Source organism: Lipotes vexillifer, unplaced genomic scaffold (genome assembly GCF_000442215.2).
Source record: "Lipotes vexillifer unplaced genomic scaffold, Lipotes_vexillifer_v1.1 scaffold738, whole genome shotgun sequence".
In the NCBI taxonomy this organism is placed as follows: domain Eukaryota; kingdom Metazoa; phylum Chordata; class Mammalia; order Artiodactyla; family Lipotidae; genus Lipotes; species Lipotes vexillifer.
Window position 1 is genome coordinate 466,203 of NW_006769699.1, and position 16,858 is coordinate 483,060.

At 43.5% G+C, this 16,858-nt stretch overlaps 1 protein-coding gene across 6 annotated transcripts in view; it reads left to right on the forward strand.

Annotated features, from left to right (window-relative positions):
• KIAA1217 (KIAA1217 ortholog) overlaps window positions 1-16,858 on the forward strand; it is a 323,890-nt gene that overhangs the window by 302,319 nt on the left and 4,713 nt on the right. For 3 of the 6 annotated variants that reach the window (XM_007445857.1, XM_007445859.1, XM_007445861.1), the window contains 3 exons: window positions 929-1,092; window positions 2,120-2,281; window positions 13,018-13,137. In XM_007445857.1, coding sequence (XP_007445919.1) covers window positions 929-1,092; window positions 2,120-2,281; window positions 13,018-13,137 — 446 coding nt within the window. The remainder of the gene's footprint in view (window positions 1-928; window positions 1,093-2,119; window positions 2,282-13,017; window positions 13,138-16,858) is intronic. The other 3 variants (XM_007445860.1, XM_007445862.1, XM_007445858.1) reach the window with 2 other exon arrangements.

Here is a 16,858-nt window from a genome sequence, read left to right on the forward strand (position 1 = left end):
CAGCAGGAAGTCCTCAAGCAACTCCTCTAAACAACTGTTTCAGTTGCTCAGAAAAGACACACACACTCCTGGGAGGCCAGGCAGGCCTGTGTGTCCCCAGAGTTGGGACAAAGGCCAGCTGGAAGCTCTGATCCCGAATTTCTTGTTTTACCACTTTTGTGAGCTCCTAGATAGAGTGTTGGTAACAGGCTGAAGTGAAGAATGTTGGTAAAGGGCAGGAGTGAAGCTCTTTCCGTTTTGAGAGAGAAATGCCTTTTGGGGGACATTTTTCCGGGGAAAGCTCAGCAGACTCCCAACCTTTGGTGTCAATACTGATTTATAACTCTCTCATTTCTGCATTTGCTGCCTCGTTTTCTTAGCAGAGAACCTTTTCTAACCACATAACCGTGACCAAAAAGATCCACTTTCTCCCTGACTTGTCCTCTGACCCCTTCTGCCTCTGGCTCTTCCTGGGCCAGATTCTACTCTAACGTCCTCTACATGAATCCTTCCTGCCAGCACTGCTTTCCAGACTCAGGGATGAAGGCTCTGCAAGCCATGCAGGGAGCTCTGACCCTTCATCTCTCCAAGTAACACTCAACTTTTTGGGGTAACAAGAGATTTGTTTAATAATAATAGGTAACACTTGCATAGCATTTACTATAAGCCAAGCACTCTTCTAAGTGCTTTATGTATATCAAGCCCATTTGATCTTCACAACACCCTGGTGGAGACAGGAAAACTGAGGCAGAGAGAGGTTAATTAACTTGTGCAGGGCCTTTCTGGGACTTCGAGACAGTCAGGCTTCAGGGCCTGTATTTTCAGTTGTTGCACTATGGAGAGAATAGAGAAATTTTTAAGTCAGATTGCCTCGAGTTTCTCTTAATACATTGGACTTCCTTGGATGTTATCTCGAAAGATGATTTTGCAATGACACACTGTTTTCCAGAAGACTCTCCAAATTCAGAACAGGACTTGGACAAGCTTGGGGCTAAGTCCCCGCCTCGTCCTCCCCCACCTCCACGGAGGAGCTACCTGCCAGGATCGGGGCTCACCACCACAAGGTCCGGCGATGTGGTCTACACCAGCAGGAAGGAGAATGCCACCACAAAGGTCTGATGGGTGAAGCCCTGGTAAACTGTCTCTGGGTTCAGATGCTGCCCTTAGACAAAGTCTGCTCTCATTTAGAACATAAAAAGTAGTGAGACAGAGGAGAATAAACTAGGTCTCCAAGGAAGTGCCACTGAACTAGGTGGCACTGTGTTCCAAGGTGACACTGAACTAGGCTCTCAGGCACCTTTAAGACATGTGTAAGGAATGACCATTGCACAAAACTGCACAGATGGGAGAATGTCAGCCAGTGCTATAGGACTAGACTCAGCACCAGGAGTTTTATCCTTACTTGACTTTTAACTGTATGTGAAATGCAAGTCACCAGCTACGTCCCCAGCAAAGCACACTACGATTGAAAACGGGGGCCTGAGGGGCAAGCAAAAGGAAGACCATCTTGCACAGGTAACTGAGATTAGCTAACATAGTTGTGGGCGTCTTCAGAAAGAGGTTCAGAGAGGTTTAACTTCCACTTAACCTGGCAAGTTTTGTCATGTATGTTCAATGTAAAATACAATTTCCAGGGAGGGCCTTTCTTTCTTTTTTTTTTTTTTTTTTTTTTTTTTTTTTTTTTTTTTTAACATCTTTATTGGGGTATAATTGCTTTACAATGGTGTGTTAGTTTCTGCTTTATAACAGAGTGAGTCAGTTATACATATATATATGTTCCCATATCTCTTCCCTCTTTGTCTCCCTCCCTCCCTCCCACCCTCCCTATCCCACCCCTCCAGACAGCCACAAAGAACCGAGCTGGTTTCCCTGTGCCATGCGGGGAGGGCCTTTCTTAAAGGCACTGAAGTCAAGTTACAGTCTTATTATAATTCTTCAATCCGTTTGCCAAACTGACACCTTGGGCAAAGAAAAACCCAAACTAAATGCAAGTAGACAAAGCAGCCTTTCAGCTTGATTTGAAGAGCTAGGAAGCCAGCGCACCAGGCAGTGAGAGAACGTGTGTTCTTTTGTGATCTGTCCCTCTTTTGCCAGCACCTGGGGGTGTTAAGCCAGTGTCTGTGGTTTGAATCTTTCTCAGGCAAGCAGTGAAGATGCTGGACCAAGCCTGCAGGCTAGAGCCACAAAGTGTCCAGCAGAGGAGCCTGCTTCAGCCTGGGCGCCGTCACCACCACCTGTCAGTACTTCCTCCTTAAAGGATGAGGAGGAGGAAGAAGGAGACAGAATCATGGCAGAACTCCAGGTATGTGGATGCGGTAACCGGCGTGGCTGCCGGCCCTTCCCGCCTGGGACTCTGGCTGCGTCTGTCACCAGTTCATCAGCTAGAGAGGGCTGGGGAAGAGCCCCGTGGCCCTGGGCCATGTAGGCTGCATCTCTGGCCTTGGCCTCCACTTTTCCAAGGTGGCAGTGAACTAGGCTCTCAGGCACCTTTAAGACACGTGTAAGGAATGACCATTGCACAAAACAACTCAGAAAGTTTATACCAAAAAGAATCAATTCCACGCTTTCCTAGCTCTGGCTGCTAGGATTGCCTTTCCTTTGCTTTCTTTCAGTGTGAAAATAGTCCCTGCTTCATTTTAAAAGCACTTAAGATGGGGATTAGAAATAGCAGCCATTGTCCTGTCTTCCCAAGGACTGATTAAAGCCCTCTTCAAGTGGTGTCCCCTTCTTTGGCCTTAATTCTTAGAATGACAGGTCTGGAATCATGTGGCCGTCTGTCCTCCATACCGAGTTTCCAGTCAGTGTCAATGTCATCTTTTCAGGTATTCCAAAAAGCTTAATAATTTGGTTTCCCGTCTTCTTTGTTCTATTTGAGAAATGATACTTTATTTTTAGATTTTTATGTGTCAACTAATTGCCACAGTCTACTCCTAGGACTAAGGAGGGGGTACAGGGCTACACCCAAAGCTCATCCCACATTCAGATCATGGATCTGCCCTAGGTGTACATTCTAAGAACTTGTCTAATCAGTCATAAAACACAATTCCTAGACGACAGTCTGTTCATAAAATATTTCATTTTGATCCATGAATTAACGTAGGATTTTTTTTGCCCATTTGATGGTCAGGTCGCAACCTCCTTCACGCTCCAGAACATGTTCACTAAAGTGCCGATGATTTTGTGCAGGCCCAGGGGTCTGCCTTCTTCATTTGGAGGAGGGAGAACACTCTGACCATGTCACTTCCACCTCCGCTCTTCTGCTCTGCTTCCCATGGAAATAACTGCCAACATTAAGCGCCTTGGGTTTTCCAGGGAAAACAGGGCTGCTGGTTTACTTGTCACATGCGTGAGACCTGTCCGGCCCCATTAAAACTCAGACTGGCCTGAGACATCCCCTCCATCAAACAGTTTGCTTACAGGTTTTTAGATGGGTCAGAGAATGTCATTCATAGGAACCATAGATTTATCAACAAACAGTTGAGAGCATGGAGGCCTCCATCAGTTATCCACTGAGGACCCTCTGACTAAGACACTGGTATGTCAGGGCTACATGCTGCTGGGCATTGGTGCTTCTCCTAACACGTGTAGGCAGATGCTGGGGCCATTCATTGTAGCATTTGCCCCCAAATTATGGTATAAGTAACGAATATGGAGGGAGAAAGAACAAGATAGTGGAGTAGAAGGACATCAGCTCACCTCTCACAAAAAGACTGGAACCTACCAAAAAAAGATATACTACATCCAAAGATGAAGCCCCAACGAGACGGTAGGAGGGGCGCGATCACGACAAAGTCAAATCCCATACCCACTCGGTGGGCGACACACAAACTGGAAAATAATTATAGTGCAGAGGGTCTCCCACAAAAGTGAGAGTTCTGAGCCCCACATCAGGCTCCCCAGCCTGGGGGTCTAGAATTGGGAGGAGGAGACCCCAGAGCATTTGGCTTTGAAGGCCAGTGGGGCTTGGTCGCAGGAACTCCACAGGACTGGGGGAAATGGAAACTTCATTCTTGGAGGGCGCACACAAGGTCTTGTGCCCGCCCTCTGGAACCCAGGGAGAAAGCAGTGACTTCCTAGGAGCCTGGGCCAGACCTACCTGCTAGTCTTGGAGGGTGTCCTGGAGAGGTTGGGCGGTGGCTATGGCTCACTGTGGGGTCAAATACACTGGTGGGGGTGTACTGGGAAGTACTCGTTGGTGTGAGCTCCCCGGGACGCTTCCATTTTTACCTGCCCCACCTGACAGCCTGTAGACTCCAGTGCCGGGATGCCTCAGGCCAAACAACAAACAGGGTGGGAACACAGCCCTAGACCAAAGCCACCTCTAAACACACCCCTTGACACGGCCCTGCCCACCAGAGAGACAAGATGCAGCTCCACCTACCAGTGGGCAGGAAGCAGCCCCTGCCACCAGGAAGCCTGCACAAGCCTCTGAGGCCTCATCCACCAGGGAGCAGAGACCAGAAGCAATGGGAAGTACAACCCTACAGCCTGTGGGACAGACAGAAACCACAATCACAGAAAGTTAGACAAAATGAGACAGCAGAGGAATATGTTCCAGGCGAAGGAACAAGATAAAACCCCAGAAAAACAACTAAGTGAGGGGGAGATGGGCAAGCTACCCTAAAAAGAAGTTGGAGTTTTGATAGTAAAGATGACCCAAGATCTTGGAGAAAGAATGGAGGCACAGACTGAGAAGATGCAAGAAATGTTTAACAAAGAGCTAGAAGATACAAAGAAGAAACAGAGATGAACAATACAATAACTGAAATGAAAAATACACTAGAAAGAATCAATAGCTGAATAAATGAGACAGAAGAACGGATAAGGGACCTGGAAGACAGAATGGTGGAAATAAATAAGTGCTGCAGAATAGAATAAAGAATGAAAAGAAATGAAGACAGTTTCAGAGACCTCTGGGACAACATTAGGTGCACCAACATTTGCATTATAGGGGTCCCTGAAGGAGAAGAGAGAGAAAGGGCCTGTGAAAATATTTGAAGAGGTAATAGCTAAAAACCTCCCTAACGTGGGAAAGGAAACAGTCACCCAAGTCCAGGAAGCACAGGGTTCCAGGCAGGATAAACCCAAGGAGGAACACACCAAGACGCCTATTAATCAAACTGACAAAAAGACAAAGAGAAAATACTCAAAGCAACAAGGGAAAAAGCAACAGGTAACATACAACGGAATCCCCGTAAGGTTATAAACTGATTGTTCGGCAGAAACTCTGCAGGCTATAAAGAAGTGGCATGATACAGCAATATTTAAAGTGATGAAAGGGAAAAACCTACAACCAAGATTACTCTACCCAGCAAGGCTTTCACTCAGAATTGACAGAGAAGTCAAAAACGTTACAGACAAGCAAAAGCTAAGAGAATTCAGCACCACTAGACCAGCTTTGTAACAAATGCTAAATGAACTTCTCTAGGTGAAAAAGAAAAGAAAACTTAAAAACACTCATATATATTATACAGACTGCTGTATCAAAACCTCATAGTAACCGCAAAGTGAAAATCTACAATACACGCAAAAAAGAAAAAGAAATCTAAACACAACACTAAAGTTAGTCATCAAATCACAAGAGAACAAAAGGAAGGGAAGAAAAAAGACCTACAAAAACAAATCCAAAACAACAAAATGACAGTAAGAATATACATATCTATAATTACCTTAAATGTAAACAGATTAAATGCTCTAAACAAAAGCTATAGACTGGCTGAATGGATACAAAAACAAGACCCTTATATATGTTGTCTGCAAGAGACCCACTTCAGATCTAGGGACACAGACTGAGAGTAAGGGGATGGAAAAAGGTATTCCATGCAAATGGAAATCAAAAGAAAGCTGGAGTAGCAATACTCCCATCAGACAAAAGAGACTTTAAAGGACTGTCAGAAGGACACTACGTAATGATCAAGGGATCAATCCAAGAAGGAAATATAACAATTGTAAATATATATGCACATAGGAGCATCTCAATAGATAAGGCAAATGCTAACAGCCATAAAAGGAGAATTCAGCAGTGACACAATAATAGTGGGGGACTTTAACACCCTACTAACAGCAATGGACAGATCATCCAGACAGAATATCAATAAGGACACACAAGCCTTAAATGACACATTAGAGCAGATGGACTTAATTGGTATTTATAGAGCATTCCATTCAAAAGCAGCAGAATACACATTCTTTTCAAGTGCATGCAGAACATTTTCCAGGATTGATCACACACTAGACCACAAAGCGAGCCTCGGTAAATTTAAGAAAATGTAAATTGTATCAATTTTCTGACCACAGTGCTATGAGATTAGAAATCAACTATAAGGAAAAGAAAAAAAAAGCACAAACATGTGGAGGCCAAACAATACGCTACTAAACAACCAACGGATCACTGAAGAAATCAGAGGAAATCAAAAAATACCTAGAAAAAAACAACCCAACCCAAAAATGGGCAGAAGACCTAAATAGACATTTCTCCAAAGAAGATATACAGACAACCAACAGACACATGAAAGAATGCTCAACATCATTAATCATTAGAGAAATGCAAATCAAAACTACAATGAGATATCATCTCACACCAGTCAGAATGGCCATCCTCAAAAAATCTACAAACAGTAAATGCTGGAGAGGGTGTGAAGAAAAGGGAACCCTCTTGCACTGTTGGTGGGAACGTAAATTGATACCGCCACTACGGAGAACAGTATAGAGGTTCCTTAAAAAGCTGAAAATAGAACTACCATACGACCCAGCAATCCCACTACTGGGCATATACCCTGAGAAAACCATAATTCAAAAAGAGTCACGTACCACAATGTTCATTGCATCATTGCAGCTCAATTTACAGTAGCCAGGACATGGAAGCAACCTAAGTGTCCATCAACAGATGAATGGATAAAGAAGATGTGGCACATATATACAATGGAATATTACTCAACCATAAAAAGAAACGAAACTGAGTTATTTGTAGTGAGGTTGGTAGACCTAGAGTCTGTCATACAGAGTGTAGTGAGTCCTAAAGAGAAAAACAAATACTGTATGCTAACACATATATATGGAGTCTTAAAAAAAAAAAAAAAAAAAAAAGGTATGAAGAACCTAGGGGTAGGATGGGAATAAAGACACAGACCTACTAGAGAATGGACTTGAGGACATGGGGAGGGGGAAGGGTAAGCTGGGACAAAGTGAGAGAGTGGCATGGACATCTATACACTACCAAATGTAAAACCAGTAGCTAGTGGGAAGCAGCTGCATAGCACAGGGAGATCAGCTAGGTGCTTTGTGACAACCTAGAGGGATGGGATAGGGAGGGAGATGCAAGAGGGAAGAGATAAGGGGATATATGTATATGTATAGCTGATTCACTTTGTTTTGAAGCAGAAACTAACACACCATTGTAAAGCAATTACACTCCAATAAAGATGTTTAAAAAAAAATACCTAGAGACATGAAAATGAAAACAGGACAATGCAAAACCTATGAGACACAGCAAAAGCAGTTCAAAGGAGAAGTATATAGCAATGTAATCTTACCTCAGGAAACAAAACTCTCAAACAACATAACCTTACACCTAAAACAACTAGGGAAAGAAGAAGAAGAACAACAAAGGAAAAAACTATAAAGATCAGAGCAGAAATAAATGAAATAGAGACAAAGAAAGCAATAGAAAAGATCAGTTAAACTAAAAGTTGGTTCTCTGAAAAGATAAACAAAATTGATAAACCTTTAGCCAGACTCGTCAAGAAAAAAGGGGGAGGGCTCAAACCACCAAAACTAGAAGTGAAAAAGGAGAAGTTACAATGGACACCACAGAAATACAAAGGACCATAAGAGGTTACTACAAGCAACTATATGCCAATAAAATGGACAACCTAGAAGTAATGGACAAATTCTTAGAAAGGTACAATCTCCCAAGACTGAACCAGGAAGAAATATGAACAGACCAGTCACAAGTACTGAAATTGAAACTGTGATTTAAAAACTTCCAACACGGGCTTCCCTGGTGGCGCAGTGGTTGGGAGTCTGCCTGCCAATGCAGGGGACATGGGTTCATGCCCCGGTCCGGGAAGATCCCACATGCCGCGGAGAGGCTAGGCCCGTGAGCCATGGCCTCTGAGCCTGTGCGTCCGGAGCCTGTGATCCGCAACGGGAGAGGCCACAACAGTGAGAGGCCTGCGTACCGCCAAAAAAAAAAAAAAAAACAAACTTCCAACACACAAAAATCCAGGACCAGATGGCTTCACAGGCAAATTCTATCAAACATTTAGAGAAGAGTTAACACCTGTCCTTCTTAAACTATTCCAAAAGACTGCAGAGGAAGGAACGATCCCAAACTCATTCTTTGTGGCCACTATCACCCTGATACTGAAACCAGACAAAGGTATGACAAAAAAAAGAGAAAATTACAGGCCAATATCACTGATGAACATAGATGCAAAAATCCTCAACAGAATACAGCAAACCAAATACGACAGTGCATTAAAAGGATCATACACCGTGATCAAGTGGAATTTATCCCAGGGATGCAAGAATTTTTCAATATCTGCAAATATTGTGTGATACACCACATTAACAAATTGAAGAATAAAAACCATGTGATCATCTCAATAGATGCAGAAAAAGCTTTCAACAACACCGATTTATGATAAAAACTCTCCAGAAAGTGGGCGTAGAGGGAACCTGTCTCAGCATAATAAAGGCCATATATGACAAACCCACAGATAACATCATACTCTACAGTGAAAAGCTGAAAGCATTTCCTCTAAGATCAGGAACAAGACACGGATGTTCACTCTCGCCACTTTTATTCAACGTAGTCTTAGAAGTCCTAGACATGGCAATCAGAGAAGAAAAAGAATTGAAAGGAATCCAAATTGGAAAAGAAGAAGTAATACTGTCACTGTCTGTAGATGACATGACACTGTAAACTGAAAATCCTAAAGATGCTGCCAGAAAACTATCAGAGCTCATCGAGTTCAGTAAAGTTGCAGGACATAAAATTAATACACAGAAATCTGTTGCATTCCTATACACTAACAATAAAATATCAGAAAAAGAAATGAAGGAAACAATCCCATCTACCATTGCATCAAAAAGAATTAAATACCTAGAAATAAACCTACCCAAGGAGGCAAAAGACCTGTACTCTGAAAACTATAAGACACTGATGAAAGAAATCGAAGCTGATGCAAACAGATGGAAGGATATACCATGTTCTTGGATTGGAAGAATCAGTGTTCTCAAAATGACTATACTACCCAAGCCAATCTCCAGATTCAATGCAATCCCTATCAAACTACCAATGGCATTTTTCACAGAACAAAAATATTTTTTTAATTTATATGGAAACACAAAAGACCCTGAATAGTCAATGCAGTCTTGAGAAAGAAAAATGGAGCTGGAGGCATCAGGCTCCCTGACTTCAGACAGTACTACAGAGCTACAGTAATCAAAACAGTATGGTACTGGCACAAAATGAGAAATATGTTCCATAGCTCAATGGAACAGGATAGAAAGCCCAGAAATAAACCCACGCACCTATGGTCAGTTAATCTTCGACCAAGGAGGCAAGAATATACAATGGAGAAAAGACAGCCTCTTCAATAAGTGGTGCTGGGAAAACTGGACAGCTACATGTGAGAAAATGAAATTAGAACATTCTCTTACACCACACACAAAAATAAATTCAAAATGGATTAAAGACCTAAATGTAACACTGGATACTATAAAACCCTTAGAGGAGAACATAGGCAGAACACTGACACAAACTGTAGCAATATCTTTTTGGATTCACCTCCTAGAGTAATGAAAATTAAAACAAGAATAAACAAATGGGACCTAATTAAACTTAAAAGCTTTTGCACAGCAAAGGAAACCATAAACAAAATGAAAAGACAACCTACAGAATGGGAGAAAATATTTGCAAACAAAGCAACCAACAAGGGATTAATCTCCAAAATATATAAACAGCTCATGCAGCTATCAAAAAAAAAAACAAAAAACCCAGCTCAATCAAAAATGGGCAGAAACATTAAAAAGAATGAAATAATGCCTTTTGCAGCAACATGGATGGTCATAGAGATTATCATATTAAGTGAAGTAAGTCAGACAGAGAAAGACAAATATCCTGATATCACACACACACACACACACACAAAAATTGCAAAATCCCACCAGGGTATTTACTGTTGCTTTCTTTCTCTAACAAGTAGTTATTTTCTTTAATTTATTAATTATTAGTGATGTCTTAATAAATATTAATCACGTGATAGTATTTATTGTAAACTCTACATTTATTAAAAAAAAAAAAAAGGGCAGAAGATCTAAATAGACATTTCTCCAAAGAAGACATATAGATGGCCAAAAGCACATGAAAAGATGCTCAACATTCCTAATTATTTGAGAAATACAAATCAGAATTACAATGAGGTATCACCTCACACCAGTCAGAGGGGCCATCATCAAAAAGTCTACAAAACAGTAAGTGCTAGAGATGGTGTGGAGAAAAGGAAACCCTCCTACACTGTTGGTGGGAATGTAAATTAGTACAGCCACTATGGAGAACAGTATGGAGGTCCTTAAAAAACTAAAAATAGAACTACCATACTACCCAGCAGTCCCATTCCTGGGCATGTATCTGGAGAAAACCATAATTCAAAAAGATACATGCATCCCAATGTTCATAGCAACACTATTTACAATAGCCAAGTCATGGAAGCAACCTAAATGTCCATGGACATATGAATGGATAAAGAAGATGTGGTACCTATACACAATGGAATATTACTCAGCCATAAAAAAAGAATGAAATAATGCCACTTGCAGAACATGAATGGACCTAGAGATTATCATACTAAGTGAAGTAACTCAGAGAAAGACAAATACCATATGATACCACTTATATGTGGAATCAAAAAAAAAAAAAAAAGAAATGATACAAATGAACTTACTTACAAAACAGCAACAGACTCACAGACGAAGAAAACAAATTTACGGCTCCCAAAGGGAAAAGGTGGCGGCAGGGGAGGGATTAATTAGGAGTTTTGGATTAACATATACACACTACTATATATAAAATAATCAACAAGGACCTACTGTATAGCATAGGGTACTCTACTCAATATCCTGTAATAACTTAAATGGGAAGAGAATTTGAAAAATAGGTATATGTGTAACTGAGTCACTTTGCTGTACACCTGAAACTAACACAACATTGTAAATCAGGTATACTCCCATATTAAAGTATGGTATAAATAATAAATAAATCATGGTATAAATAAATCATGACCTGGTTTGTTTCAAATGGATGACTAAGCACTAGATAACTTCCCATTTGTGAAAGGTGAACAACAAGCACTAATGATCAAAGAAGTGAGGCTTTTAAGCTTGTGAATAATCCCGCACTAGCCCCCGAGAGAAGTAATTTTTGTTCTAGCCACTTAGAGCCCATCACTTGAGGATATTTCCCTCCATTGAAATCTAAACGTCTTTGATGCTTCCTTTGACTGAAAGCTTTACAGAGGCAGAGTATCTGGCTTCTTGTTATATTATTGGTGGTCAGGTAACAGTGGTGAGTGAAATACTCTGACCCTAAGGTAACCAAACCTCATTAGCCAGCCTGCTGCATCGAAGAGTCGGCCAGCGGCCATGCTGGAGCCTGTGTAGGCTCCCGAGTTAGACGCCTCCCCCACCCGCCAGCCCCTCTGAGGCAGGAAGGAGCAGCTGCAGCACCGCCCCCCCCCCACCCCTCCCGCCCCGAGTGTAATCGTGGAACAGCTTTCCTGCTCTGCGTCACCAGGCATCAGAAGAAACCACAAGCTCCCGAGTCCAGGGTCTAACGGCCCAACGGAAATGCTGAGTGGCCTTAGCAAGAGGAGCCCTGGGCACCTCCAGGGTCCGCGAGGACCGGGTGGGTGTCTAAGGAGGGAACTGGGAGCCAGCAGAGCGAGGGAAGAGCAGGCCGGGGAAGGTCCCGGGCATCCGCTCAGCTAGTATTTTAAAACCTGTGCTGGAATGTTCACCTGGGGAAGGCGTGAGGTATTCTTTGTGCCTGCAGTTATTTCCAAATGACAGTATTTGACATTAAGGAAATACGAGGCGATCAGTTGAAATTACTCACTTCAATAACTGCTCTTTAATCCTGCCCACACATTAGAATAATTTGAGGAGTTTAAAAAAAAAAAATCCTACAGCCCAGAGAGTCTGATCTAATTATGCTCTGGGTGAGGCCTGGGTAACAGTATTTTTTTCCGACTGTATGTCATGTAGCCTGATCGAGAATCACCGATTTCAGGACATTTTGCTGCTTGGGTTACCGTGTCTCCTGCTCTCGTGATCATATATATTGTCACTTCTTTTCTGCCCTATAGACACAGCAGATGCTTCCTCTCTGAGAACTGACCTCCCTCACTCAGTGTTCACAGGAGTGGCCCTGGGCTCCTATAACTACGATCCATCATTAGTTTTCAGAGACAAGTCTTTGGGGGTCAGGCAGCTCCCAGGCCGCTCAGAATCACTTGAGTGCTAAAGAGCTTGCTTTATTCTACGTGAGTCAGAACTAGCCAGGGCACAGGAGTATGTTGCTACTGCGGACAACGAATTGTTAAGGATTACTTTCCTTTTAAGGTTTAATGGTTTGCAACATCTTGTGCCCTTTTATAATGAAGAGGGAAAAAAAGATGATAGTTTCTTCTTAATTCATTTACATATTCAGCATTTTTTAAAGGTCAAAGCCCTTTAACAGAAGCCCTACTAAATGCAAATCAGGTTCATGGGGACAGGAAGAAGGGGCGTTCTTTTCAAAGGCTCTATCCATTTAAATCTTAGCCTGGGCCAGAAAATAAGGAAGCCTTTGGCCCGGGCTTTGCTGACCCGAGGTCAGATGGGGAGCCGGTTTTCGGGGCGCTGACGCCCTGGCGTGACCCGCATGTAGGACCGGGCCGGGGTCTCGACCGGGAGATCCTCTGGATTCCCTGCCTGTTCCCTCTGACCTCCTTGCTGCACTCGGATCCCTGTTAACTCAGTGTTTTAATTCCTTAGGCATTCCAGAAGTGTTCCTTTATGGATGTAAACTCAAACAGTCACGCTGAGCAGTCCCGGGCTGACAGTCACGTTAAAGACACTAGGCTGGGGGCCACGGCCCTACCCAAGGAGAGGAAGGTAACGTGGCGATTACACGTTGGCCACCCGGTGGGCCGCGTCCTTCTTTCCTTGCTCTGACACTAACACCACTCTGTGCTTGAGCTTCTCTACCCTCTCTTTTTTCCCCCACCCTTCTTTTTTTTTTTTCTTTTCTTTTTTTTAAACTAATGGAGACACAGCTCGGGGTTTCACCAGAGATCTCTGGCTCAGGTTTCCTGAGCGGACGCTGTGTTCCTGTGCACAGCACACAACAGTATATGCAGAATTCAGGCATTATCTTCCCAAAGATATACATACACCTTTCAAGATTTTCTAGAACAGTGCTGGTGGAACAAATGGAAAGATCAACCAAGTAGGCAGCACTTTTTCTAAGTTGTATCATGTCTTCTGGACCAAAGACATCTACATTAAAAGTAGGTGAAAGCTTTAGATCCCAGGAAGAGAATGCATAGCAGAGCTATCTACCTGCCATCCACAGGTATATCCATGGAAACATACACACATGTATTTGCACACATGTTCGAGGATGCCAGACAGAGTTTTTGTTATTCTTAGAAATTCTCAAAGTGTACCTTCCAAGACAGTAAGTTCAGTATCGTTTTAGTGCTACTAAACTTTGTGGCATTCTCATGGCTCCCGAACGGACGTCCAGGCTCTGAAACAAAGGTCACTATTCATGACGTAGAACTTTAAGGAGAGGAGATTAACCCGCGTACTTGAACTTCAACTTTGTAAGTTGATCCTAGAGCTTTTGTGATTTTGGGAAATAGCGCCATCTTATTTAAATGAAGCCTCTGTCTAAATTTCAGGGTAAAAAGCTTATCATGACCAGCTCAAGTCTTAACATTTTTTGCCAGGAACTTGTATCTTAGAATTCAAAGGTTCTAGCGTCCTTTAAATGAAGTCAAACAAATCAGCCATAATATATAGCCCAGTAGTCACTCCGCGTAGGTACCTCAGTGCAGGAATAAGTAAGCTCAGTGACAGAGATACAGGATCACACAATCGGAGGGCTATTCTAGCACAGTCCTTCAAGAGATGCAGTCCTGGGGCTTACAGCTCTGAGCCGTGCAGCCCCGCCGCAGAGGCTGACCTGCTCCTCCCTGGCTCCCAGCTATCCCAGAGCCCTTGTGTAAACTCCGCCAGCCACGGATCTGGCAAGTGAAGCTGTTAACCAGGCGATGGGGATGGGGGCTCTCTAGGCACGGGGGGAGATTAGGAGACTGTCTTGATAAATCCTCCTGTTAATGGGAATTGAACCCATAATTATCACACTGGAAATACGTTGCTTCTTCAGGCTGTGGACTTTCCTTCCGTGGCCTTATTAAAGCCAGTTCACAGAAGGTCCTGGCGGGTCCTGAGTTATGTGCTGTACTTGGGCCAGTGTGACCGTTTCTTTTAAACACTGACCCAGAGCTTCTCGAAGATCCCTCTGGAGACAATCATCATCTCATTGTAGAATTTTGCTAATTTGCTAAAAAGCTGCATGGGATTTCTTGCCCTGCAATTAGAAATCCATATTCCATCGATCACACGGATCTCAATCAAGGGTCCATCAGATACTAAGCAGGTCTGTACTGAAGGCCCAAGACCAGGGCATTAAACACTAGGTTTAATTACAGATGCTTTTTCTGGATAATTATACTCAGCAGGCTGATCCACTTCACAATAACCGCGACTATCAGACCTGTGCCCAAAGTATTGTCATTAGTAACCTCTTCCTGGGCTGTTCATCTCCCCTTCTGTAACTCAAATGTTTCTTAAAGTTTTTTTCCTCTTATTACGAAGTGCTAGTCTAGTACTTTTATGCAATTTTTCTATAACTTACGTTTCTACTTTTGGTTTCTTGCCCAAATGCAAATGGTCCCTGCTTCACCAGTTGTCTGAACAACCCAAACCTCAGGGCCCCAAGACAGATATTCATGAGGCTTAATTACCTTTCCTGCAGAGTCCTGACTATCTAAGACTACCTAAGATATCGTTGTGAGATTACATGACGACCGTGAACAAGTTACCCTGGACAAAGTTGATGCACTTACTTTGATCCATGCCTTCATTTTTCTAGCCCAGTGCCAAAAATGCTGGGTCATGTGAAACCTACACTTGACATCTTTACCTTAGTGACCTTCCATTGGAGGATTCCTGCTAGTAGATCTGTTTTAAAATACCTATATTGCTGGGTGGCATTTGAAATGTTTAACAATGGGTATGACACGGGCCCTGACCAATCAGCACAGATGCCAGTCCTAACCCCCCAATCAATGAGGCCAGCAGAGCAGCAGCCCTGCAGATGCCAATTCCTCCTGTGACTCAAGGGTAAAGTCGCACTCAGGTCCTAGCATGATATGCTGACTCCCTGTTTGGAGCTGAAACCTCATTTATTTTTCTTCTTGCAACTTTTACTTGATGCATTAGTTGTTGATTCTAAATTTAAAATCCCACCGAAGAGATGATATTGTTCCACTGTAGCAGCTGAATCTCGTTGCTCTTGCTTGGGGCCTGATGCCGCTGAGGGGAGGTTAAACAGGAGGTGTTTGGTGGCTAATGCACCTTGGATCCTGTGCCATATTTCCATGTGATTAATGCTGACTTGGTTGTCTCTGTGCGTTATTGCTTGAATGTGTACAGACATTCTTTCTGGTTTTAACCAGGCAGTAGGATCGCTCTAGGCTGTCTTTGGTGGAGCCTGGGTTCTTGCGCTTCGTTATGCTGTCATGGCTTTAACCCAACAGGCTTCTTGGGATCGTGTCCCATCCTGTTCTAATCACCTCTTCCTCTTGGGCTTCTACAGCCAGAAGAAAGGACAGCAGTGCCTTGGAAGTGACAAGGCATGGCTAGTGGTAGCATGGTGGCAGGGCCCGAGGCTACCGATACACCCATGCCTGGTGGAGCATTCTCCATACCCAGTTCGCCTGGTGGAGCATTCTCCATACCCGGTTCTCACTGCTGGGCTCTTACCTTCTGAATCTTGGTGAGAACCTCAGAAGTGCAGCTTTCCTCTGCATCAGAGCACACAGAGAATCAAAGCTGAATCATGTAGTTAAAATACTGTACCTGATTACCTATTTGGTATAAATACCCAGAAATAAGAATTGAAATTTCTAGGTCAAACAGAAACCATTTTAAAGGGTTTTGATTTGTTTGTACCACCAAAGGGCCAAGCAGAAAAACTGTAGAGTACCCAGATCTTCATGGATGAAAGCTAGGGTCTTCGTTAATGGGTATTATATTAAAAATTCTTGGGCTTCCCTGATGGCGCAGTGGTTGAGAGTCCACCTGCCGTTGCAGGGGACGCGGGTTCGTGCCCCGGTCCGGGAAGATCCCACATGCCGCGGAGAGGCTGGGCCCGTGAGCCACGGCCGCTGGGCCTGCGCGTCCGGAGCCTGTGCTCCGCAACGGGAGAGGCCACAGGGGTGAGAGGCCCGCGTACCGCAAAACAAACAAACAAAAAACTAAGGGCAAGGTGAGCCTCTTAATCACAGTAAGAGTTGGCCAACAGTCTGTCCTGTGAAGTAATGAGCTTTCTATTGTGGGGAGCCTCGGGCCACCTCCCTGAGCTGCTGCAGGCAAAGCCCTTCTCTGGGTGGGCTTGAATGCCACCGCTCAGCTCTGGTCCGGGGAAGAGGAAGCCATTCTGTTTCTTCTTTTCACATCTGTTCCCATCCCATTTCATCTTCTGAATTCTTAATGGCTCATGCTGTGTCTGTCAGAGATGCTCATACACTCAGGACCCACCTGC